The sequence below is a fragment of the Ranitomeya imitator genome, chromosome 7 (assembly GCF_032444005.1).
Source record: "Ranitomeya imitator isolate aRanImi1 chromosome 7, aRanImi1.pri, whole genome shotgun sequence".
Taxonomy (NCBI): domain Eukaryota; kingdom Metazoa; phylum Chordata; class Amphibia; order Anura; family Dendrobatidae; genus Ranitomeya; species Ranitomeya imitator.
Genome location: NC_091288.1, coordinates 47,106,425 through 47,132,152, shown reverse-complemented (window position 1 = coordinate 47,132,152; position 25,728 = coordinate 47,106,425). Strand labels below are relative to the sequence as shown.

General features: G+C 43.6%; 1 protein-coding gene across 1 annotated transcript in view; it reads left to right on the top strand.

Annotated features, from left to right (window-relative positions):
* Positions 1–25,728, top strand: part of LNPK (lunapark, ER junction formation factor) — an 88,588-nt gene that overhangs the window by 7,665 nt on the left and 55,195 nt on the right. Inside the window, exons 2-4 of the mRNA XM_069733188.1 lie at positions 22,114–22,192; positions 23,815–23,856; positions 24,967–25,154. Coding sequence (XP_069589289.1) covers positions 22,166–22,192; positions 23,815–23,856; positions 24,967–25,154 — 257 coding nt within the window. The 5' untranslated portion in view covers positions 22,114–22,165. The remainder of the gene's footprint in view (positions 1–22,113; positions 22,193–23,814; positions 23,857–24,966; positions 25,155–25,728) is intronic.

The window sequence follows — 25,728 nt, the reverse complement described above, 5'->3', positions numbered from 1 at the left end:
TTTGCGACGCGTGCGTCGTTTTTTGACGAAAATCGGACGCACGAAAAATGCAACTTGTTGCATTTTCTTGCGTCCGACGCTAGCGTCGGAAACGACGCACGTGTCGGAAACGCAACAAAAAAAACGCACGCGTCCCCCATGTTAAACATAGGGGCGCGTCGCCGACGCAACAGCGACGCACATTAGCGGAACGCTAATGTGAACGTAGCCTTAGAAGGATCATTACTGCAGGTGTTCTAAGTTGACAAATTAGTCTTCAGAATTTGAAAAAGTATGTTGGACATGTCTGTTCATGCAAAAACCGCATTTAGTCGACCGCATAATAATAATAATAATAATATTTATATAGCGCCATTAATTCCATGGTGCTCTACATGAGGAGGTTACATACAGAGTTATAGATATTGTTTACAGTAAACAAATATACAATGACAGACTGGTACAGAGGGGAGAGGACCCTGTCCTTGTGGACTTACATTCTACGGGCTTTTGACTGCTTTGCGACTGCTCCTTCTGGCCTTATTCTTACCTGTACACTACTAAATTAAATCAGTTGGCTGTCTGTGTATTGCATGGACATTTCAGGTCCTCCAGGGCAATTGCAGTTTCTTTCTGCTCTCAAGCCATTTTTAATCCCAACAATTGTACCCTATAGTAATCAAAGTTAGTTCATTAGGTCTATAGGGAGTGCAAGTGTTATAGACATACTACAAATGATAAAATGCTGCAGTAAACCCGCCCTCTAAAACCAGACTAATAGATAAAAGTTCAGAATGAGGGACAGGTTTAGCCTATTTCTACTTTCGTAAGACTGCAATAACCCTTCTTATACCAAAAACTTCAAATACTGTTCACTTCTGAATTTCCTATTTTAAAAGGGCTCATCTTAAATGGGTAAAACTGCAAAGTTCTTGTAAAAACACCACCAGCTTTTCAATTTTCCCTCTTACTATAAATCCTCTGTTTTCAAGAACAGAGGTATTTGTAGTTGTATAGTTTGCGACTCATCGCCCAGTTTACTGGTAACTAGTGATGACCGAGCGTTAACTGATAAGGTGTTATCCGAGCATGCTCGTGTGCTAACCGTGTTTTCGGCATGCTCTCAAATATGTTTAAGTCCCCGCACCTGCATGTCTTGGCGGCTGTTCGACAGCCACAACGCATGTAGGGATGGCCTACAAACAGGCAATCCTTGCATGTGTTATAGCTATCAAACAGTCGCAAGACATGCAGTCGGTAGGACTTGAACATATATTTTGAGCACACGAAAGATACTGTTAGCACACGAGCATGCTCGGATAACACCTTATCTGAGCATGTTCACTCATCGCCACTGGCCACATCTACAGTCTGTCAGAAGTGGATGGTCTCCTAGCCAGCGAGTGAAATGCTTTTCCAGTTCTTTGCTATTGGAGTTGCCAGGACTGTTGTGAATCTGTCCAACTTAATTGCACCCACGCTCCTCCAATTGTGCAGAGGCAAAGTTGCATCTGCTTTCAGCATCAGAGAGCAAACAGTGTGGACCAGTGGTAGTGCTACTGGTCCGGACTATCAATCAGCCTTCAGTGAGGCTGGGGAGCAGTGTCCTCCTGAAGATAGAAGATACAACAGCCCCTTTTAAAGGGAACCTGTCACCCCCAAAATCGAAGGTGAGCTAAGCCCACCTGCATCAGGGGCTTATCTACAGCATTCTGTAATGCTGTAGATAAGCCCCGATGTATCCTGAAAGATGAGAAAAGAGGTTAGATTATACTAACGCGGGCGGTCCGATCCGATGGGTGTCGTGGTCCGGGGCCTCCCATCTTCATAGGATGACGTCCTCTTGTCTTCACGCTGCGGCTCTGGCGCAGGCGTACTTTGTGTGCCCTGTTGAGGGCAGAGCAAAGTACTGCAGTGCGCAGGTGCCAGGCCTCTCTGACCTTTCCCTGTGCACTGCAGTACTTTGCTCTGCCCTCAACAGGGCAGACAAAGTACGCCTGCGCCGGAGCCGCAGCTTGAAGACAAGAAGAGGAGATCATCGTAAGAAGATGGGAGGCACTGGACCGCGACGCCCATCGGACCGGACCGCAGCAGGACTGCCCCTGGGTGAGTATAATCTAACCTGTTTCTCATCTTTCAGGATACATCGGTGGCTTATCTACAACATTACAGAATGCTGTAGATAAGCCCCTTATGCCGGTGGGCTTAGCTCACCTTCGATTTTGGGGGTGACAGGTTACCTTTAATTATAGTATATTATAGTATTTTGGGAAACTTCTTCTTGGGGTCTAGAGTATCTTTTGATGGGGCGGTGGAGCAGATAGATGCGAGTGCAGCACCTGCACTCTGCTTCTCCCACAGCATCCATCACACAGGATGTTTTCAGAAAGGATGGCGATACAAAAAAACTATTAAGTAACTACATTGCATTAACAAGATAAAACATATGCTACATTTATAGTGCATTGGGAAAGTTTTATCATTTCTCTAGTAACCCCCCACAACAGCACACCTGGAGGATGTTCCCCTTTCCTAAAAGGGACAGGAAATGAGAGGTTAAATAACCCCTCCCACTTCCTCCCCTCCAGTTTTCTTTCCTGTCCCTACTAGGGATGAAGAGATCATCCTCGGTGCACTGTGCGTACAGCGGTCACCGGGGGTGGAAGAGAACTGGCTAGGCAGCAGGGAAGCAGACCTCTCCTCCCCGAGTGCTGCTCCCGTCTTCATTTGGACTCGTGGTGGAGTGGCAGCAAGATCATCAGGATTATTAAATTTTGTGAGATGGGCACTCTGGCTGAGGTCTTGGAGCAGGGACATGACTTCAAAAATGAAGCTGTGTTCTATCCCCTTCAAGGGGAAATACATGTTTGATCCTGCCCTTGATGAGCTGTTAGAAAAGGCTTCGGATAAAAAGAATACCTTACCACAACCTAGGAGTACTAGGAAAAGACCTTTCCGCCCACAACAAGAGCATACACTTCAGTATAAGGGGAAGGGCAAGTCTGGGTGCTGGAGCTACCCGAAAGGTGGGGAAGACGAAAATCTTTTTCTTCCCTACTCCAAAAGACAAAAGAAACTGACGCCATCAAGGTGGGAGGCCGCATCTCAAACTTCCTTCTGCAGTGGCACAAGATCTGCTCAGATCAATGGACTCTAAAAGCAGTCAGGAAGGAATAAAAATAGAATTTATTCGGATTCCCATGACAGCACTACGAGAGAGGGGATCCGCCCTCCAGGAACAGGAAACCTACAGATACAAAAGGGCGGCACCTCTCCCTATGCATCAGTTGGTTTCCTGTTCCTGAAGGGACAGGATCCTACAGATGAATCTCGTAATGGATCCCAGGCCGGCCGGACCGAATCAGGTAGCGGGGGGGTCTCCTACCTCGGCCGGTGCGGAAGCCCCTGGAAGACGTCACGGTGGTCCTGGCTGGACTGCACGTCGGTGACGTAGACAGCAGGGAGCAGAGTCCGGCGGATTCCTGATCGAAGTATAGCGCTCCTTCGGTTCATGTGGTGGTGCAGCGCGGTGGTGAGGTAGCGGTGCCAGGAAGGGAACGCTATCCGGAGCGCTGCTGCGTGCTCTTCGGCGTCCTGCATCGCTCTCAGCGTTAGCTGAAGCGTTTCCGGGTGCAGTGACGTCGAGGGGGCAGAGTCAGCAGGCGCTTCCGGGTCACTGGGGAACTGCGCATGCGCAGTTCATCCAAGATGGCGGCGCCCATCGATCCTGAACGCCGGACTCCTCACACACTGCGCTGACCCCCCAGCTGTAGCCTCATCAGCGGGAACCAATGAGAGTGGCGCCAGGCAGCCTGCTGACCGGATCTGAGGGGGATTTAAGCAGGAGCTGGATTTAGAGCTCTGCCTTTGGTCACATCCACATCATGGAGAGTGATGGTGAGCGGCAGCTTCAGCTGTCGGAGGAGGTGCGACAAAAGCCCACGGAGAAGGAGCATGCCAGGAGTGACCAGTCCAGCCGTAAAAGCTCGTCCAAGCAGGGATCTAGAGCATCGACTGGCAAAGAACCCCCTCGTGTTCCGGTACCTTTGTTGGCGTACACTGGTAAGAGATCTACGTGAATGCTCACTCAGTGACGCGGGCCCCTTATACTTTGTCATTCTAGGGGAAGAAAAGTGCAAAGTCGAAACATAAGGAGTGTGCCCTGTGTGAAGTCCCGTTACCAGATTCTTATACTAAAAAATTATGCGCCTCCTGTATACAACAGACGATGAGGTCTGCAGGAGTGGAGGGGTTGAGTGACATCAGGCTAGATAGATGGTATCACCCTTATTGTCCTCCCCTAGGTAGCGGAAGAATCTGCTTCTACGGCTAATCTACGTGAGATGATCCGTACAGAAGTAAGGGAATCCCTGCGGTCTATGTCCCAGGCGGGAAGTTCAAAACAGAGAGCCTCGGTGATCTCTGATTCGTCAGAGGAAGATAAAGAGGAAGGTTCTTATGGCTCAAATCTCTCTTCCTCGTCATCAGAAGACGAATCTGGCCGATTCTGTCTGCCTCTGGACCGGGTGGATAAATTAAGTCGGTCAGAGCTACGATGGACCTAGAAGAACCTAAGACTCAGATATCCCGTCAGGAGCTAATGTTCAGTGGCTTGGAACACAAGAAGCGTAGATCCTTCCCGGTGAATGATAAAATTCAAGATCTGATTCTCCGAGAATGGAAGAAACCGGAGAAGAAAGGCTCATTACCACCAGCTTTAAAACGCAGGTATCCCTTTGAGGATACGACTGTGGATACCTGGGACAAGGCCCCTAAATTAGATGCCGCGGTGGCAAAGGCATCATAGAGAGCCGCATTACCTTTCGAGGACATGGGATCCCTTAAAGACCCTCTTGACAGGAAGGCGGATACCTTCCTTAAAGGTACTTGGGAGATGGCAGCCGGATCCTTGAGACCGGCAGTGGCTGCGACTTGTACAGCCAGATCCCTAATGGTCTGGCTGGAACAGTTGGAATCCCAGCTTAAAGAAGGCGCTTCCAGAAGTTCTATTCTAAGTGCGCTTCCGGTGATTCAAGATGCTGCGGCTTTCCTGTCGGACGCGTCGGTTGATTCGGTCAGAATGGCGGCCAGAGCAGCAGGACTCTCCAACGCGGCTCGTAGAGCCCTGTGGTTGAAGTGTTGGTCGGGTGACATTCAATCAAGGTCCAAATTATGCGCTATTCCATGCAAAGGGGAATATCTCTTTGGGCCAACCTTGGATGAGCTGCTTGAAAAGGCTGGAGATGACAAGAAAAAATTCCCTAGTTTGTCATCAGCCTCTTATCGGCGTCCATTCAACAGGAGGAGATTTGGTCGCGGAAGGAAGCGCGCATCCTCGCCCTCTAGAGAGAATTTTAGATGGGAGGATAGACGCAGGAGAGGTACGGGTTACATGTTCCGCCGTTCCTCAAAAGAACGTAAGAAACCGGACCAATGACTAGCAATCCCTGTGGGAGGGAGATTGTCAGCCTTCTCTTCCGCATGGACTAACATCTCAAATAGTGACTGGGTCCGAGGTATTATTTCAGAAGGCCTGAAATTGGAATTTATTCACTGGCCTCGGGATAAGTTTATGCTAACCCCCTTACGTTCCTCCACTATTGAACAGACGGCTTTAGAGGCAGAAGTTGTGAGTTTATGCCTTAAAAACGTGCTGATTGAGGTCCCAGAGTCAGAAAGAGGGAGTGGATTCTACTCTCCTCTATTTCTGATTCAAAAACCGGACAGGTCATTTAGGACTATTATTAACCTTAAATCCCTTAATGAATACCTGGTTAAGGCCACATTTAAAATGGAATCAATCAGCTCTGCAATAAAAATGTTGTTCAAACACTGCTTCATGGTAGTTGTGGACTTAAAAGATGCGTATTATCATGTTCCTATCCATGAGAACTTTCAGAGGTTTCTACGTGTGGCAGTGTCTATGGGGGGTATTGTTAGACATTTTCAATTTAGAGCCCTTCCCTTCGGCCTCTCAACGTCTCCCCGAGTATTCACTAAAGTTGTTGCGGAGGTCATGGCACACTTACGTGAATTTGACAGTTCCACTCCAGACCTTTACAGTTTGACGTACTGAATTATGATAGTCTTACAAGGTTCCTTGCAGGGTCATTTGACGTTGAGTCCAGAGGTTCTGACATCTCTTAGATGGTGGCTGAAGGAAGACAATCTGTCAGCAGGAGTTCCATGGGTGACTCAAGTGACTCAGGTAATTACGACGGACGCCAGCACCACGGGGTGGGGGGCACACATGGGTGACGTAGTAGTCCAGGGTTTATGGGATCCCCAAACATCAGCCTCTTCCAATCAGAGGGAGTTAATGGCAATTGAATTCTCAATTAAAGAACTCCTCGTATATCTACAGGGTCACCATGTCAAAATCCTCTCCGACAACCAGGTGGCAGTGGCCTATGTGAATCGCCAGGGTGGAACACGCTCCAAGTCCCTGATGGAAGTAGCGGATCGCCTGCTCCAGACAGCAGAAAACCATTTTCTATCTTTATCCGCAGTTCACATAAGAGGGAGAGAGAATATAAGAGCAGACTTTCTAAGTCGAAGCACCTTAAAACAAGGAGAATAGTCTCTGAACACAAAGATCTTCAACCGGATTGTCCGCATGTGGGGTCATCCAGAAGTGGACTTATTTGCCACCAAGCACAACAGAAAGACGATAAATTTCTGTTCCTTAAATCCCAGGGAATATCCACTGGCAGTGGATGCCTTCCTGATCAGATGGGATTTCCGATTGGCATATGCGTTCCCCCTGCTCAATCTATTGCCGCTGGTGGTCAGAAAGATAAGGGAGGATCAAGCGAGAGTCATACTGATCGCTCCGTTCTGGCCCAGAAGAGCTTGGTTTTCCTGGCTCAGGACCATGTCCGTGAAAGACCCCTGGGTGCTGCCGGACATTCCGGACTTACTTCATCAAGGTCCGATCAACCATCCACAAGTGAAGGGTCTCCATTTGACGGCATGGTTTTTGAGAGGTCATTGTTAAAAAGCAGAGGTTTTTCTCCAAACCTAATTGATACCCTTATGAAGAGTAGGAAAAACATAACAACTAAGATCTACTCTAGAACTTGGAGGAAGTTTCTGGCCTCTTCAAATTTTAATATTGAAGAGGGTATACCAATCAACCAGATTCTAGAATTCCTGCAGAGGGGGCTAGAGCTAAATCTATCCACAAGTACACTAAAAGTACAAGTATCAGCCCTGGGGGCTCTATTTTCTTGTAACATTGCGGGTAATTATTGGGTATCAAGGTTTATCAAAGCATCTAGTAGATCCAGACCTATACACAGGAATAGGTCAATGCCTTGGGATCTCAATCTGGTCCTTTCATCCTTGACTAAGGAACCATTTGAGCCCTTACATTCAGCCTCACTTAAATTACTATCCCTCAAAACAGCGTTTTTGGTGGCAATTACATCTGCTCGTAGGGTAGGAGACATACAGGCTCTTTCTAGGCTGTCCCCTTATACAGAATTTCTACAGGACAGAGTAGTCCTCAGACCAGATCCAGCTTATTTACCAAAAGTGGCCTCAGATTTTCACAGATCTCAGGAGATAGTGTTACCGTCATTTCTCCCTAATCCTTCTAATTCCAAAGAGGAGTTACTCCTTAGATTAGATGTTAGGAGATGTCTATTAGAATATATATCAGTCACTGATGCTTGGAAGAGAGAGGATGCGTTGTTTCTATCCTTCCAAGGTCCCAGGAAAGGTCTTAGAGTTTCAAAGTACACGCTAGCGAAGTGGATTAGGGAGGCTATCTCTCTGGCTTATACTGCAGGTGGAGGTCCAGCTCCGCAGAATCTGAGGGCACATTCCACCCGCGCCGTGGCTACATCCTGGGCTGAAAGATCTGGAGTGTCGATCGACCAGATATGTAAGGCAGCTACGTGGTCATCCCCTTCCACCTTTTTCAAGCACTATAGGTTGGACTTGGGGTTCTCTTCTGATCTCACCTTCGGGTTAAGGGTGCTGCAGGCTATAGTCCCTCCCTAAGGTAGTTTACATCTCTGTAATTCTCTCGTAGTGCTGTCATGGGAATCTGAATAAAGCATTAAGCTACTTACTGGTAGCGGCATTTTTCGGAGGCCCATGACAGCACCCTTAGTTCCCTCCCTATTCACGTGGGGGTTGCACTTCCTATAGTATATATAATGAGATAGATAGATCTCACGTGTGGTATATAGTTCAATATGATGGATTATTTTTGTACATAAACTGTATATATTGTATATTTGTGTGCTACTAACCGCGGTAGTCCTCTCAGGCTCTGAAATACAACTGATGCATAGGGAGAGGTGCCGCCCTTTTGTATCTGTAGGTTTCCTGTTCCTGGAGGGCGGATCCCCTCTCTCGTAGTGCTGTCATGGGCCTCCGAAAAATGCCGCTACCAGTAAGTAGCTTAATGCTTTGTCTCATATCCTCAAAAGATAATAAAGACAACGCGGCCCTCCTCCGCAGAGTTACAGTCCACCCTTATAGCAGGAGTCAAAGACCTGTTAGCCACAGGAGTAGTCACCATTGTCCTGGAAAGAGAAAGGAACAGGGGACATAATCAAACCTGTTTCTCTAAGGCTATGTGCACACGTACAGATTTTTTTTGTGTTTTTTCACGCTAAAACGCTATAAAAACTCATTAAAAACGCATACATTATGCATTCTATCATTTAGAATGCATTCTGCGTGTTTTGTGCACATGCGTTTTTTCCGCGAAAAAAACGCATCGCGGTAAAAAAATGAGCATGTTCATTATTTTTGCGGATTTTCTGCGTTTTTCCCCGCAATTCTATGCATTTGGGAAAAAACGCACCAAAAACGCGTCAAAATCGCGGTATAAACGCATGCAGATTTCTGGCAGAAATGTCCGGTTTTTGTCAGGAAAATTTCTCCAAGAAATCCTGACGTGTGCATACCCTTAAAATGAAAAAAAAAAAAAAAAAGCAAAAAAACCCAAATGGATCTTACCAGATGATAATCCATCTAAAACCACTGAATCGATATGTAGCATACAGAAGATTCAAGATGGAATCCGTCAGGTCAACTGTACCTCTGATTGGGCAGGAGTTCGTCGTAGCCACGATGGACCTACAGGATGCATATTATCACATCCCGATACATCCAACCGATCGGAGATTCCTAAGGTTCGTAGTCGCAAGAGGGGAACTCACAGATTATCAGTTCAATGTCCTCCCATTTGGACTATCCTCAGCCCCAAGGATCTTCACAAAAAACATGTCGGAGGTCATGGCTTACATCAGAGGCCAGCACATATGCATAGTTCCTTACCTCGACGACCTTTTGTTGGTGGCTCCCTCGGTACCCATGCTACAAGAACATCTGCAGAAGACAACCAAAGTCTTATCTCTGGGCTGGATAGTGAACCTCAAGAAATCAGATATGGTTCCTGCAATAAAAAAAACATTCTTTTGGAGTCCTACTAGACTCACACAGCCAGATTTCTTTCCTGCCCAAACAGAAACACATCTTAGTAAAAACAAAAATAAAGATACTACAGAGCAAGGAGATGGTATCTTTAAGATGGGCCATGTCAGTTCTTGGATTGATGACCTCCTGTATCCAGATGGTGGCATGGGCACAAGTGCACGCCAGGTCACTTCAGACCTATATCCTGGCAAGCTGGGACAGATCCCCAGAATCCTTAGACAGGAAGATCCAGATACCACCTCATGTAAAGTCCTCACTGACATGGTGGCTAAAGAAAAAAACTTAAGCAGAGGTGTTCCCTGGACACAAGACCCAGCAGTCACTATAAAAGTAGATGCCAGCGGGAAAGGATGGGGAGCCATGGTATCCCAACATGCATTACAGTGGTCCTAGTCGAATGAGTTAAGCCAACGGTCCTCAAACGTCAGAGAACTCAAGGCAGTAGAGGATGTCCTCAGGACCGCAGTAACCCTAGACCAGGGTACCCACGTGAAAATATACTCAGACAACATGACAACAGTTGCCCATCTTCGTCATCGGGAAAGTCACGAGGATTTGAAGGCAATCTCAGCCAGAATATTCTCGTGGGCAGAAGAACATCTTCTCTCCGTCTGCTATGCACATAAAAGGTGCAGTAAACATACAGGCCGACTTTTAGAGCAGGACAAGGATCCATCCTGGGGAATGGAGTCTAGACCCCCGAGGTCTTTTAGATACTGACCAGAAGGTGGAGCCATCCAGAGGTGGACCTATTTACAAATGCTCAGAACACAAAAGTGGATCAATATTATTCACTGAACTCAACAGATCCCTACCTAGGGGTAGATGCCGTCAGCCCACCCATGGACTTTCAGACTGGCCTATGCCTTCCCTCCACTAGCAATTCTTCCAAGAGTTCTACAGAAAATAAGAAGGGAAAGAGTCAAGGTAATCTTGGTGGCTCCATTCTGGCCCAAAAGAAGCTGGTTCGGGACCCTTGCCAACCTAAAGATAGAAAGACTGGTAGAACTACCCCCGGTCAGGAACCTTCTCTACCAAAGACCAATATTTCATCCGGATCTTGAGGTTGCACCTGAGAGCCTGTTTTCTGAATTCATTCCTGAAGACCAGAGGATTGTTATTCATTAAAACACTGCAGAAAAGCCGAAAGGCAGTGATCAACTCCAGTTTCCAAAAATATGGAAAACATTCGTATGGAGTGCACCAGAACGGCCTAACCCACACCAGCTGAACTTAGCCCGGATCCTGGATTTTCTGCAAGAAAGACTAGAGAAGGGTCTCAGACCCAGCACCCTCAAAGTCCAGGTGGCGGCCCTAAGTTCATATTTTAACCAAACATTAGCCGGCCATCGATGGATCATAAGGTTTGACAGCAGCATCTCGCAGATGTCCACAGGCTATGAACTTAAGGCCCCTTCACATTAAGCGACGCTGCAGCGATACCGACAACGATCTGGATCGCTGCAGCGTCGCTGTTTGGTCGCTGGAGAGCTGTCACACAGACAGCTCTCCAGCGACCAACGATGCCGGTAACCAGGGTAAACATCGGGTTACTAAGCGCAGGGCCGCGCTTAGTAACCCGATGTTTACCCTGGTTACCAGCGTAAAAGTAAAAAAAAAAAACACACTACATACAGTTAGGGCCAGAAATATTTGGACAGTGACACAAGTTTTGTTATATTAGCTGTTTACAAAAACATGTTAAGAAATACAATTATATATATAATATGGGCTGAAAGTGCACACTCCCAGCTGCAATATGATCGTTTCCACATCCAAATCGGAGAAAGGGTTTAGGAATCATAGCTCTGTAATGCATAGCGTCCTCTTTTTCAAGGGACCAAAAGTAATTGGACAATGGACTCTAAGGGCTGCAATTAACTCTGAAGGCGTCTCCCTCGTTAACCTGTAATCAATGAAGTACCTAAAAGGTCAGGGGTGGATTCCAGGTGTGTGGTTTTGCATTTGGAAGCTGTTGCTGTGAGCAGACAACATGCGGTCAAAGGAACTCTCAATTGAGGTGAAGCAGAACATCCTGAGGCTGAAAAAAAAGAAAAAATCCATCAGAGAGATAGCAGACATGCTTGGAGTAGCAAAATCAACAGTTGGGTACATTCTGAGAAAAAAGGAATTGACTGGTGAGCTTGGGAACTCAAAAAGGCCTGGGCGTCCACGGATGACAACAGTGGTGGATGATCGCCGCATACTTACCGTAATTTGGTGAAGAAGAACCCGTTCACAACATCAACTGAAGTCCAGAACACTCTCAGTGAAGTAGGTGTATCTGTCTCTAAGTCAACGGTAAAGAGAAGACTCCATGACAGCAAATACAAAGGGTTCACATCTAGATGCAAACCATTCATCAATACCAAAAATAGACAGGCCAGAGTTAAATTTGCAGAAAAACACCTCAAGAAGCCAGCTCAGTTCTGGAAAAGTATTCTGTGGACAGATGAGACAAAGATCAACCTGTACCAGAATGATGGGAAGAAAAAAGTTTGGAGAAGAAAGGGAACGGCACATGATCCAAGGCACACCACATCCTCTGTAAAACCTGGTGGAGGCAACGTGATGGCATGGGCATGCATGGCTTTCAATGGCACTGGGTCACTTGTGTTTATTGATGACATAAGAGCAGACAAGAGTAGCCGGATGAATTCTGAAGTGTACCGGGATATACTTTCAGACCAGATTCAGCCAAATGCTGCAAAGTTGATTGGACGGCGCTTCATAGTACAGATGGACAATGACCCCAAGCATACAGCCAAAGCTACCCAGGAGTTCATGAGTGCCAAAAAGTGGCACATTCTGCAATGGCCAAGTCAATCTCCAGATCTAAACCCAATTGAGCATGCATTTCACTTGCTCAAATCCAGACTTAAGACGGAAAGACCCACAAACAAGCAAGACCTGAAGGCTGTGGCTGTAAAGGCCTGGCAAAGCATTAAGAAGGAGGAAACCCAGCGTTTGGTGATGTCCATGGGTTCCAGACTTAAGGCAGTGATTGCCTCCAAAGGATTTGCAACAAAATATTGAAAATAAAAATATTTTGTTTGGGTTATGTTTATTTGTCCAATTACTTTTGACCTCCTAAAATGTGGAGTGTTTGTAAAGAAATGTGTACAATTCCTACATTTTCTATCAGATATTTTTGTTCAACCCTTCAAATTAAACGTTACAATCTGCACTTGAATTCTGTTGTAGAGGTTTCATTTCAAATCCAATGTGGTGGCATGCAGAGCCCAACTCGCGAAAATTGTGTCACTGTCCAAATATTTCTGGCCCTAACTGTACTTACGTACCGCTGTCTGTCCCCGGCGCTCTGCTTTTCTGCACTCCTCCTGTACTGGCTGTACAGCGGCCGGAAAGCAGAGCGGTGACGTCACCTCTCTGCTTTCCGGCTGACCGACGCTCACAGCCAGTGCAGGAGGAGTGCAGAGCACAGCGCCGGGGACAGACAGCGGTAGGTAAGTATGTAGTGTTTTTTTTTTTTTTTTTTACTTTTACGCTGGTAACCAGGGTAAACATCGGGTTACTAAGCACGGCCCTGCGCTTAGTAACCCGATGTTTACCCTGGTTACCAGTGAAGACATCGCTGGATCGGTGTCACACACGCCGATCCAGCGACGAAATAAAGTTCTGGACTTTGTTCAGCGACCAACGATCTCCCAGCAGGGGCCTGATCGTTGGTCGCTGTCACACATAACGATTTCCTTAACGATATCGTTGCTACGTCACAAAAAGCAACGATATCGTTAACAATATCGTTATGTGTGAAGGTACCTTTAGTTTCCATCCTGTTACCTCAATGTGGTCTTGAAAGGACTCACACTACCACCCTTTGAGCCCTTATCAATAGACGTAAACACTCTCCTGGAGAACAACCTTCCTGGTAGCAATAACTACAGCCAGGAGAGTTGGTGAAATACAAGCACTCTGAGTGAACCCTACTTGAAAATCTTGCAGGACCAACTTATTCTGCGATTGGATCCCTCATTTCTTCCCAAAGTCGTTTTCAGAGTTTCACAAATCTTAAGAGATTATTCTTCCCTCCTTCTATCAAGAACCAAGGAATAAAAAGGAATAACCGTTCCACACCTTGGATGTACGAAGAAGAGTACTCCATTATCTCCAGGTGACGGAGAAAACTAAGAAGGACCCAAACCTGTTTGTTCACTTTCTAGGTCCAAATAAGGGGAAGAAGACGTCCAGATCCAAAATTGCCAACTGGATCAAGAGAGCAATCTTGGAGGTATATCATGCACAGGGCCTTCTATCGCCAGAAAAATTTACAGCTTGCTCTACGAGAGCAACGTCTGTCTCCTGGTCTGAGAAAGCGAGTGCTTCCATCGAGCAGATATTGCAGAGCTGCTACCTGGTCCTCCGTCCATACATTCTTCAAACATTACAGGCTAGACCTGATGTCAAGAGGACTTGGCCTGAACGGGAGAAAAGTCCTTCGAGCTTTAGTCCCTCCCTAAACATTACTCTTGGGTAATGCTCCAGGTTTGCTGTCGTGTCGTGGGGGTGTCCCTAGAGAAAATAGAATTAGACTTACCGATAATTCGGTTTCTAGTAACCCAGCACGAGTAATCCCTCCCTTTTTAAAAGAATAAATGTAATTTGAAGCATTCCTTCTCCCGTGGTCCTTTATAATAACACTGAGGGGAGGATGTGGGAGGGGTTTTTTAACCTCTTTGTCATTTCCTGTCCCTATTAGGAAAGGGGAACATCCTCCAGGTGGGCTGCTGTTGTGGGTTACTAGAATTGGACTTACCAGTAATTCGGTTTCTATCTCTGTGTCTTGGAGTAGAAGAGTCATTATGGGATAATTTTCTGAATGTTTTTTTGACTCCGCAAATTTTTGCTGTTAGTTTGTAAGAAAAATCTATTAATCTACAACAAATTATTAATAAAACCCACAGCATGCGGAGCTCAATGTTCCTGCCTGTGTTTTGGTTTCTACATTAAGCACTTGTACAGTGAGTTAAAAAAAATACATATATAAAACCTTGGATAGCATTGTCAGTGCCAATGTTTCAGATTGTTTGTGTCGTTGTCGGCCTGCGTTGGTTATATTTCAGTGAATTTAGAAGTCTGTTGGAAGAGAAGAAAAATTCCAAGTTCTCTTTCTTGTCATGAGCTTAAAGTGTGTCGAAACCATTTCTCGTTATTGTGACTCATGGACAGTTATTTTATAGTTTGACGTGTTTTCTAAATGCTGTGATTGTTTCTGGACAATTGTTAATAAGCGGTTTGTTAACAAGTCCAAGTGTAAAACGATATTCCTTCACCAGTCATTAACTTAATTAAAAGGCATTTCTAACCGCAAATCTTTGCATTGCTTAAATAGACTGTCTACTTCTGGACACTGTCTTGGTACTTCTCCCCAAAACAAAGTGGGATTCCTCCTCCATGTAACAGACCATCCAAATGTAATAAGTTGTCAAGAATTGTTGGATTTCTTGGGCTCTCTTCACACCGGTGTTTTGTTTACTTGTCATGTTTGTATGGTATATTCTGCGCAAAAAATGGAAGGCTGGTAAACTCCCAATATTGGGCTATGTGCATGATTTCCTATATGAGCATGTTTGGTCTGTCTGCCAGAAAGACTTTCAGTGCATGCTGAAAGTAGCCATAGGCTGACGTGTGCCAGGGAGAAGTCCAGACATATGCCTCTGATATATAAAGACCAAGCATAATGTAAATGGAGCCTGTGTCAGGGGAATCTGTCACTTCTATTCTGGTAATCCAGCTGCACCGAAACCACAAAATTCTTCTTTATTGCTGCAAATGTAATACGCTTCAGCCAGTAAGTTAAAATGCCAGGGTAATAGATAAAACAATGCGTAAGTGTCTCACTACCTGAAAAGTGTTTATATCTACTGCCATGGCATTTTAACTTACTGGCTGACGTGTATTCTGTTCTTACCAGTAAAGAAGAATTGTGATTTCTGTGGAGCTTGCTGTCTTAGTTTTTTTTTTTTTTTTATAATTTTTTTTTATTTCTAAATTCATAGTAAACATGAAAATGAGAATTTCTTGTAGATCTAATTAGGGAAATCCACTTCTTTCTCTTCCTGGATTGATCATTTATTCTCAAAATTCTCTTTCACATGAACAAATTATTTGTCATTGCTGCCCGTGAAACTTTTTTTTTTTTCCAACCCTCCTCTCTTCCACTGACCGAATCTGCATGTGAAATCGCATAAGACTCGCCCATTCAAGTCCGAATGCGTGAAAAAAAAATGGATGCCATAAGGAGCCACCGTATAGGATCCATTTTTTTTTTTTCAGATACATAGGAAACTGTAATTCGTCTTAACAGCTCCTTCTGGAAAAAAAACAGATTGTACACAGATGACAAGTGAGACTGAACAATTTTTATACGTTTGTTCGTGTGAACCTACTCTTGCTGAGAGGCTGAGATGGTGCTCATTCAGTTCTGTGGAAAACTCTTCGGGCTCATTTCCACTTGTGATAGACAAATCGGTCCGTAATCTGGACCGAAAAAAGGGATGAAAAGTATGCGTTTGTCATGCGTTTGTGATGCGAGTTCAATGCGATTTTGTAATCGCACCATCCGTTTTACATCCGTATGCAATCCGTTTTTTTTCTCTGCAACTATTTTTATACAGTCATTTACAGGACTATTTACAGTGTTCTATGACACAGATTGGTAAGGTATCCGTAAAAAACGGATGGAATACGGATGTTCCGTATGCCATGCGTTTTTTTTTATCGCACCCATTGACTTGCATTGGTGAGTCTCGTCCGAGACTCGAAGCAAATCGCAGCATGCTGCGATTTTTTTTTTTTTTTTTTTTTTCTCAGTCCGATTTCGGCTGAGAAAAAAATCGCAAATGAAAAGACACCTATTGAATAACATTGGTCCGAGTGCAATCCGATTTTTTTTTTTTTTTTTTTATCGGATTGCACTCGTCCGTTTTACTCGCAAGTGGAAATGAGCCCTTACTGTTGTTTCAGGATACCTTGCAGCAAAATGTCTATTTTGCGGAAAGCTTTTTTTTTTTTTTTTTAAATTGCGATCTGCAAGATTTTTTGCAGCCCGTTTTTGTGGGAGACTGTGAAAATTGCAGCACTAAGGCCCACAAAAACAGGCCACAAAAATCACGGCAAGTGTGAAAGCAGCCTTACATTGAATGTCCAGTTCAACATGGAAAATTTGGTGAAAGGTTCTCTTTAAACAGAATGTAGTTACTTTTGAAGAAATGTGAAAGATCGGGTGTTCGTAATTTGCGTGCGATCGCTTTGTGGCTTTGCATGAAGTAGCAGCTTGTGTACGTTGACTTATTGGCTTCTGTTTACCATGTGTTGAAATTATTAAAATCACACGGTACTGAAATTTTTTCTCTAGTGACTTGTTTTGCTTATGCCATGGATTATGCTTTATTTGATTGTGTTCTGGAGTAAGTTCCTTGTGCTATCGTTCCTGGATGCATGACTTAATGCGGATCTGTCACCAAATTTCACAACAGCTCTGCCTATATTAATGAATGGCACTCCCAGACCTGACAAGGCTAGTGTACTTTTGAAAATACATGTCAGAATGAGTGTTTAATCTTGATATTAAAATGAGCATTTTATTCAATTAGTGAGAAAATTCATGACTCGTCTGTGTGTATTTTAGCCTCCTGTCGGCCAAGCTGACAGCTGCACTATGAGACTTCAGCAGATGGAGGGCACAGGGTCACTGAGAAGTTGCCATTCAGAATAGTTGGGCAGAGATTGAGCTTTAAGGGTTTTTCACAAAAAAGTGGGTCTGACCAACGAGACACTCGGTGATCCAAGATCTAAGCTCTGGAACCCTCGAGAAAGGTGCTCTGCAGCAGAGGTGGGCATGCTTGGCCTCTGCTCCATCCATGATATATGGGACTGCTCTACTTAATCTCTGGCAGTCCCATAGTCTGTGAATGGAATGGAGGCTTAGCATGCACACCTCCACTCTCATTGGGAATGAGCTGCAGAGCCCTATTTTCTGTACCGCTGGAGTCTCTATATGGCCAGACCCAAAGCCAGGGTCGTACTGGCCCATCGGAGGATTCTCTGATGGGCCCAGGCACTGACACCTGCTCGCATACTGGCCAGCAGCTGTCTAAGGCCCTCACTGCTCTAGGGGCTCCCAGCCAGTGGCTATGGGACCCCTGAGTCAAGGGGGCCCTCCCTGTGGCAGTGGAGCAGCAGCGGGTGACAGGAAGCCATATCTGTCCTCGCTGCTAAAAAGAAATGAATATTCACGCTTCTCCAAGCCTCATGGGTGTGGAGAGAAGTGAATACCATTTCACTTATAGGAGTGGTGGGGAAGGAGGCAATGATGGTTGTGGTGTAAAGGACAATGATGGTGGTGTTGAAATGGGCAATGATGGTAGTGGTGCAATGGGCAATGATGGAGGTAGTGGGGGAGAAAAATGGAGGTGGAGAGGGGCTGCATTATACCCTATGAGGGGGGCTGCATTATACTTTTAGGGGGCTACATTATATTCTGTGGTGGGGCTGCATTATTTTCTCAGGGGACGACATTATATTCTGGGAATCTACATCATACTATGAAGGGGGCAGCATTATGTCCTATGAGGGGCTACAGTATACTCTGGGGGTGGGTGGCTGCATTATACCCTATGAGGGTGCTATGTTATATTCTATGGTGGGGACTGCATTATACCTTATGACAGGAGGCTACATTATATTTTGAAGGGGGCTACTGCAACCCCTGATACATAATTAAGACGTGTACTACCTTATATTATACCTTGATATTAGCGTGTTTTACCACAATTGGTGATCTTGTATTTATTTCTATGTAGCTATATAGTGGACCCCAAGAATGATTTTCTCTGGTGGGCTCAAGGTGCTCCAGTCTGACGCTGCCACCAGCTATCAGAAAACGATCCCCTATCTAATGGATAAGAGTAAATAACCATCTTTAACCATTTTATAAAGATTATAAGGTTACTGACAGATTTTCAAAGAAATTGCATCAGTTGCATAGCATAAATTGATCTTAGCTGATGAAGTTTGCATTGTGTAATCTGGTGACGTAAAGAATTGAAAACTTTTAAATATGTTTTAAGGAGCGCTTGCATCAAAAATTGTATCCTCTAAATATATTGCAATCATCATATTATACAGCACTGTGTAAAATTGCTCATTTTGCCTTTCTATCCAGCTAATTCTTCCCCTTTCTATTAAGTCTGACATCACTTGATTAACCCCTTTACCCCCAAGGGTGGTTTGCACGTTAATGACCGGGCCATTTTTTACAATTCTGACCACTGTCCCTTTATGAGGTTATAACTCTGGAACGCTTCAATGGATCCTGGTGATTCTGACATTGTTTTCTCGTGACATATTGTACTTCATGACAATGGTAAAAATTCTTTGATAGTACCTGCGTTTATTTGTGAAAAAAACGGAAATTTGGCAAAAATTATGAAAATTTCGCAATTTTCCAACTTTGAATTTTTATGCAATTAAATCACAGAGATATGTCACACAAAATACTTAATAAGTAACATTTCCCACATGTCTACTTTACATCAGCACAATTTTGGAACCAAATTTTTTTTTTGTTAGGGAGTTATAAGGGTTAAAAGTTGACCAGCAATTTCTCATTTCTACAACACCATTTTATTTTAGGGACCGCATCTCATTTGAAGTCATTTTGAGGGGTCTATATGATAGAAAATACCCAAGTGTGACACCATTCTAAAAACTACACCCCTCAAGGTGCTCAAAACCATATTCAAGAAGTTAATTAACCCTTCTGGTGCTTCACAGGAATTTTTTGAATGTTTAAATAAAAATGAACATTTAACTTTTTTTCACAAAAAATTTAATTCAGCTCCAATTTGTTTTATTTTACCAAGGGTAACAGGAGAAAATGGACCCCAAAAGTTGTTGTCCAATTTGTCCTGAGTATGCCAATACCCCACATGTGGGGGTAAACCACTGTTTGGGCGCATGGCAGAGCTCGGAAGCGAAGGAGTGCCATTTGACATTTCAATGCAAAATTGACAGGAATTGAGAGAGAACGCCATGTTGCGTTTGAAGAGCCACTGATGTGCCTAAACATTGAAACCCCCCACAAATGACACCATTTTGGAAAGTAGACCCCCTAAGGAACTTATCTAGAAGTGTGGTGAGCACTTTGACCCACCAAGTGCTTCACAGAAGTTTATAATGCAGAGCCGTAAAAATAAAACAAAATTTTTTCCCCACAAAAATTATTTTTTTAGCCCCCAGTTTTGTATTTTCCTGAGGGTAACAGGAGAAATTGGACCCCAAAAGTTGTTGTCCTATTTGTCCTGAGTACGCTGATACCCCATATGTTGGGGTAAACCCCTGTTTGGGCACACGGGAGAGCTCGGAAGGGAAGAAGCACTGTTTTACTTTTTCAACGCAGAATTGGCTGGAATTGAGATCGGACGCCATGTCGCGTTTGGAGAGCCCCTGATGTGCCTAAACAGTGGAAACCCCACAATTATAACTGAAACCCTAATCCAAACACATCCCTAACCCTAATCCCAACAGTAACCCTAACCACACCTCTAACCCAGACACACCCCTAACCCTAATCCCAACCCTATTCCCAACCGTAAATGTAATCTAAACCCTAACTGTAACTTTAGCCCTAGCCCTAGAACTAGCCCTAGCCCTAGAACTAGCCCTAACCCTAGCCCTAGCCCTAGCCCTAACCCTAGCCCTAATGGGAAAATGGAAATAAATACATTTTTTTTAATTTTTCCCTAACTAAGGGGGTGATGAAGGGGGGTTTGATTTACTTTTATAGCAGGTTTTTTAGCGGATTTTTATGATTGGCAGCCGTCACACACTGAAAGACGCTTTTTATTGCAAAAAATATTTTTTGCGTTACCACATTTTGAGAGCTATAATTTTTCTATATTTTGGTCCACAGAGTCATGTGAGGTCTTGTTTTTTGCGGGACGAGTTGACGTTTTTATTGGTAACATTTTCGGGCACGTGACATTTTTTGATCGCTTTTTATTCCGATTTTTGTGAGGCAGAATGACCAAAAACCAGCTATTCATGAATTTCTTTTTGGGGAGGCGTTTATACCGTTCCGCGTTTGGTAAAATTTATAAAGCAGTTTTATTCTTCGCGTCAGTACGATTACAGCGACACCTCATTTATATCATTTTTTTATGTTTTGGCGCTTTTATACGATAACTATTTTATAGAAAAAATAATTATTTTTGCATCGCTTTATTCTCAGGACTATAACTTTTTTATTTTTTTGCTGATGATGCTGTATGGCGGCTCGTTTTTTGCGGGACAAGATGTCGTTTTCAGCGGTACCATGGTTATTTATATCTGTCTTTTTGATCGCGTGTTCTACTTTTTGTTCGGCGGTATGATAATAAAGCGTTGTTTTTTGCCTCGTTTTTTTTTCTTCCTCTTACGGTGTTTACTGAAAGGGTTAACTAGTGGGCCAGTTTTATAGGTCGGGCCGTTACGGACGCGGCAATACTAAATATGTGTACTTCTATTGTTTTTTTTTTTTTTTTATTTAGATAAAGAAATGTATTTATGGGAATAATATATATATATTTTTTCATTATTTTGGAATATTTTTTTTTATTTTTTTTTACACATTTGAAAAATTTTTTTTTTTACTTTGTCCCAGGGGGGGACATAACAGATCGGTGATCTGACAGTTTGCACAGCACTCTGTCAGATCACCGATCTGAGAGCAGTGCAGGCTGCTTCACAGTGCCTGCTCTGAGCAGGCTCTGTGAAGCCACCTCCCTCCCTGCAGGACCCGGATCCGCGGCCATCTTGGATCCGGGGCTCGAGCAGGGAGGGAGGGAGGTAAGACCCTCGCAGCAACGCGATCACATCGCGTTGCTGCGGGGGGCTCAGGGAATCCCGCAGGGAGCCCCCTCCCTGCGCGGTGCTTCCCTGCACCGCCGGCACATCGCGATCATCTTTGATCGCGGTGTGCCAGGGGTTAATGTGCCGGGGGCGGTCCGTGACCGCTCTTGGCACATAGTGCCGGATGTCAGCTGCGATAGGCAGCTGACACCCGGCCGCGATCGGCGGCGCTCCCCCCGTGAGCGCCGCCGGACGTACTATCCCGTCCATGGTCATAGGGGCCCACCCCACATGGACGGGATAGTACGTCCGATGTCAGAAAGGGGTTAAAAACTGACTAGCTGAACCCTTCTAGGCTCTATGTAGAAACAGGAGGTAAATTTTCCCTGCATGAGTCATAAGTCACTGCAAAAGTCCCTGGCAAAGGCAGGAGGGAGCAGCTGGGTCAGGAGTTGAAGAGGGGGATGATTCATGCAGGGAAAAGAGACTTCCTGTTTCTACATAGAGCAGAGAAAAAAGGATAATTAGCTGGGTAGAAAGGCAACGAGCATTACACAGTGCTAAATAAGATGATTGCAATATATTAGGAGGATAACCACTTTAATGGGAGGAGTGCTTCTTTAACACTTAGACTTTTTCACAAAGACGTATAAAATGGGTCTGCGTCCAGCTGCTATGTCAGTTCTACGTGCTTGCTTAAAATACGACTGTATGTAACAGCTGAGAGATTTGCATTAATATTTGTTGAGTAAAACTGATCTACAGGATTATTTCTGGCAAATACACGAAGTATCTTTAAATTGTCTGCTTAATTCTTCCCTTTAGGGTGTGGTGGATTTCAAAGCTATAGTGATTGGGATACATCTCCAGCTGCCATATGGGGGCGCTCCTTTCCAGATGGAAGGTATGTGTAACAGGACAGTTGAAGTGGTTGCCCAAGATGCAGTATACGCATTGCGTGCAGTGATCCTCTAATGTAGCAGCATATGACGTGCACACATTGCGACGGGGGAAAGACGTTTGTAGACTACTAGGATGAAGTCATTAAAATTGATATTGGACACCAGACAGCTTGTGGAGCCCCAGATTAAAGAAATCGTGCAGATTGGGAAAATAGTTAGGGAGACTATAAAAATTGATGAAAACAAGTGGAAAAGCTTCACAAAGCAACTGAGGTTAGCTTTCCTTTGACTCCTAACTACTTCTGGATGGCCCATAGATAATAAACGTTCCTGCAGTCCAGACTTTACAATGCATTGATATAAAATGTCATTATAGAAGGATAGGCTTACAGAAGATTGTGCAGCATATTTGTCTTATCGATCACCGTGTACAGTCATGTTTGTATACAGATTGGGAAGCACTGACAGTGCATCCTCCTCCGGACCCAGTGATCATGTGATTGCTGGGTCCTAGGTCTTTTGAGGTAGAAAATAGATGCAGCTGTTCACTATTTTTCTTTACGCTTTCTCAAGATGGCAAAAGACAAGAAAAATACAAAAATGACCTAAATTAAGCTCCTTGTATTGCAAAAAAAAAAGAGGCAAATATTGTTTCAATACATGAATGAGAATATTCTTTAGTCATTAAAAACTTTTATATATGATATATATCTCCCAAAATATGCCTGGTCTGGAGGGGCTCAAGTAGCCCGGTTCTGGACATGTTAAAGATGCAGACATTTACGTCCCCCCACACCACCTTTCTTCCTAAAGCCATAACTTTATTTTTCTCTTTAACATAGCCTTGTTATTTACATGAAGAGTTTAAGTTTTAAATGGCACCATTCACTTCACAATATAATAAGTTATAAAAACAAAAATGCAACTTTCTGTAATCGTTTTAACATTGTTCACCGTGCAGTAAAAATGACCTTAAGACATGAAACTCTGGGTCAATACTATTAGGTTAATGACAAATGTATATTTTTGTTTTATTTTACTGGTTTTTAAAAAAAATCTTAACTTAAAGGTTTTTTTTTTTTTTTTTTTAAATTGCCATTTTTTGGGGACCTATAACCTTTTTAAATTTTTTATTTTTTTCTGTTAATGGAACTATCTCTGCTTGTTCATGCTGATTTGTACATTTTATTGGTAACATTTTGTAGTACGTACTTCATTGCTTCTTACCGCATTTCTTTTGGGAAATGCAATAAAAAACACTTTTGCAATTTTATTAATTTTATTTTATTTTTTTTTTATCTGGCAACCACTTTAGGCCAGTTTTGAGACTTCCAAAGGAGCACAGTTGGGGAGAGGGCAAACTCTCCCCAGTATATTTCCTACTTTTCCTCAAGCTTTTAAAATGTGTAGGAAAGACTGTGGGATTGACTAAACCCAATTGGGTTGGAACATACTAAAGAAATGCTTGGAAAGTCTTTGGATAAAGAAGTTTCTGCTGCATCCTTGTTGTCTCCTGGGGCAGTATGCTTTCTTGTAATGAAGACTGAACGGAACAGTGTGAATACTTTATTGGCAGCACCTTAATTTGCAGCATTATTTATAATTAAGACTTTGTCCCCAACAGGCCAAGCCTTCCACTGTTGAAGTTTTGGAGAAGATGGAAAAGGTACAATTATATGAATATCAGCCAATGTTATTTTTTATTGTATTAGCTGATTTAATTCTAGGTGGAAATATATTTAATATCACCAAAATACTGTTATTCAATGTCTTTGAATACATATTTATAGGATAGCATGGTCTGGTGTCCATTTTCTGTTACTGACCTCCTTGTAGAATGCGGCACACTGTGAACAGCTGTTGGCTGACCATTATTAGTACTGACCCGCCACACCTTCACCCCATGCACTTACTGGCTCTCTTCAGCCGTTTGCCTATCTTCTTGGTGAGGAGGGAGTCAGTTGCAGCCAGACACGACTTCCAGGGGCTTATCACCCTTGAAATAAGGGTTTAGGCATGTTGAAATACAGCCCGCGCAATCCTTTCTCCACTATATCTACCAAATGATTGCCAGTTAAACATCCTAACATGCGAAGTGATTTACACTGTGGCTGCAATACAGGTCACACAGACAGTATGCCGTGCTACATTGCAGTAAAATGCCGGTGACTGAGGATGTTACAACCTGCAAATTAGAAACGGCTTGTCCCAGTACACCCTATTCACACTGCGATGCAGCGGCATATGGCTGTTAGGCTGCACAACCTATTTTGGGGGCTCAAAGCCCCAAATTTAGTTTCAGTTGGTCCAGCCCAAATTGGCAAGTTTGGGCACTCCTACTTGTTTACTTTTTATCATCTCTGTTATACAATTATTGAGGGGTATACCCTGAACCTCACTCCTGTCTTGAATTTTTCTCAAGCTGCACCAATTCTTTGGAATACACTACCCAGACAATTAGTTTATTTCTCAGTGTCTACAGTTTGAATCCTGCCCTAAATATTTCTCTTTTTAGACAGGACTATAATTTTACATCACTAATGTAACATTTCCCAGTTCTCCCTTTTTACGCTTTCCTCCTGGCCTCTTCTTTCATCTGTTTTCTGCACTCAGTAGCACTTTATATCTGGGCATATACAGATGCTGGTTGAAGACCGGTTCATGCATTGTTACATGAATACCCTTATTTATCACAGCTTGCAGGGCAATAAAATAAATGTACTTCTTGTGTTTTTTTTTTTTTTTTTTTTTCTAAACTAATTTATTTAAATTTTAGGAGATTCAGTCGTTAGAAGAATTCCAGGATAAGAACCAAAAACTGCGAAAAATTTGGGTTGGAAGACTGCTTCTCTATTCCGTATTATTGTATCTTCTCACATGTTTCATAGTTTACCTATGGTACCTTCCTAATGGGTTGACAGCAAGACTGCTAATAATTATTCCTTTTTTGCTTTTCCCAGTTATGTAAGTACTTCAACATTTTTTTTTTCTTTTACTGCATAGTTTTTTTGCGAAATTATTAAATCAAAGTATTTATGCAGTATTTACAGTAGATATTAGTGACTACTTTTGTATCTTCAATATAAAATGCAAATTAAAGTTCTGACTGCATATCTGTCGGGGAAAATACAGTAGATCTTTGCTCTCCCCTCCCAAGTAGAGAAATCCAAGTTGACAGAACTGGACATTATGGCCCCAATCTATCAATATTCTGGAGTAAAAAAATGCGCGCGCGCACACGTGCGCCGAGACCCCAAATTTTGCCACAGAAAACTGGGAAAACTTAATGACTCGAGTATAAGCCTAGGGTGGAAAATGCAGCAGCTACTGGTAAATTTCAAAAATAAAAATAGATACCAATGAAAGTAAAATTAATTGAGATATCAGTAGGTTAAATGTTTTTGAATATCCATATTGAATCAGGAGCCCCATATAATGCTCCATACAGTTTATGATGGGCCCCATAAGATGCACCATATTAAAATATGCCCCATATAATGCTGCACAAATGCTGATTATGGCCCCATAAGATGCTCCA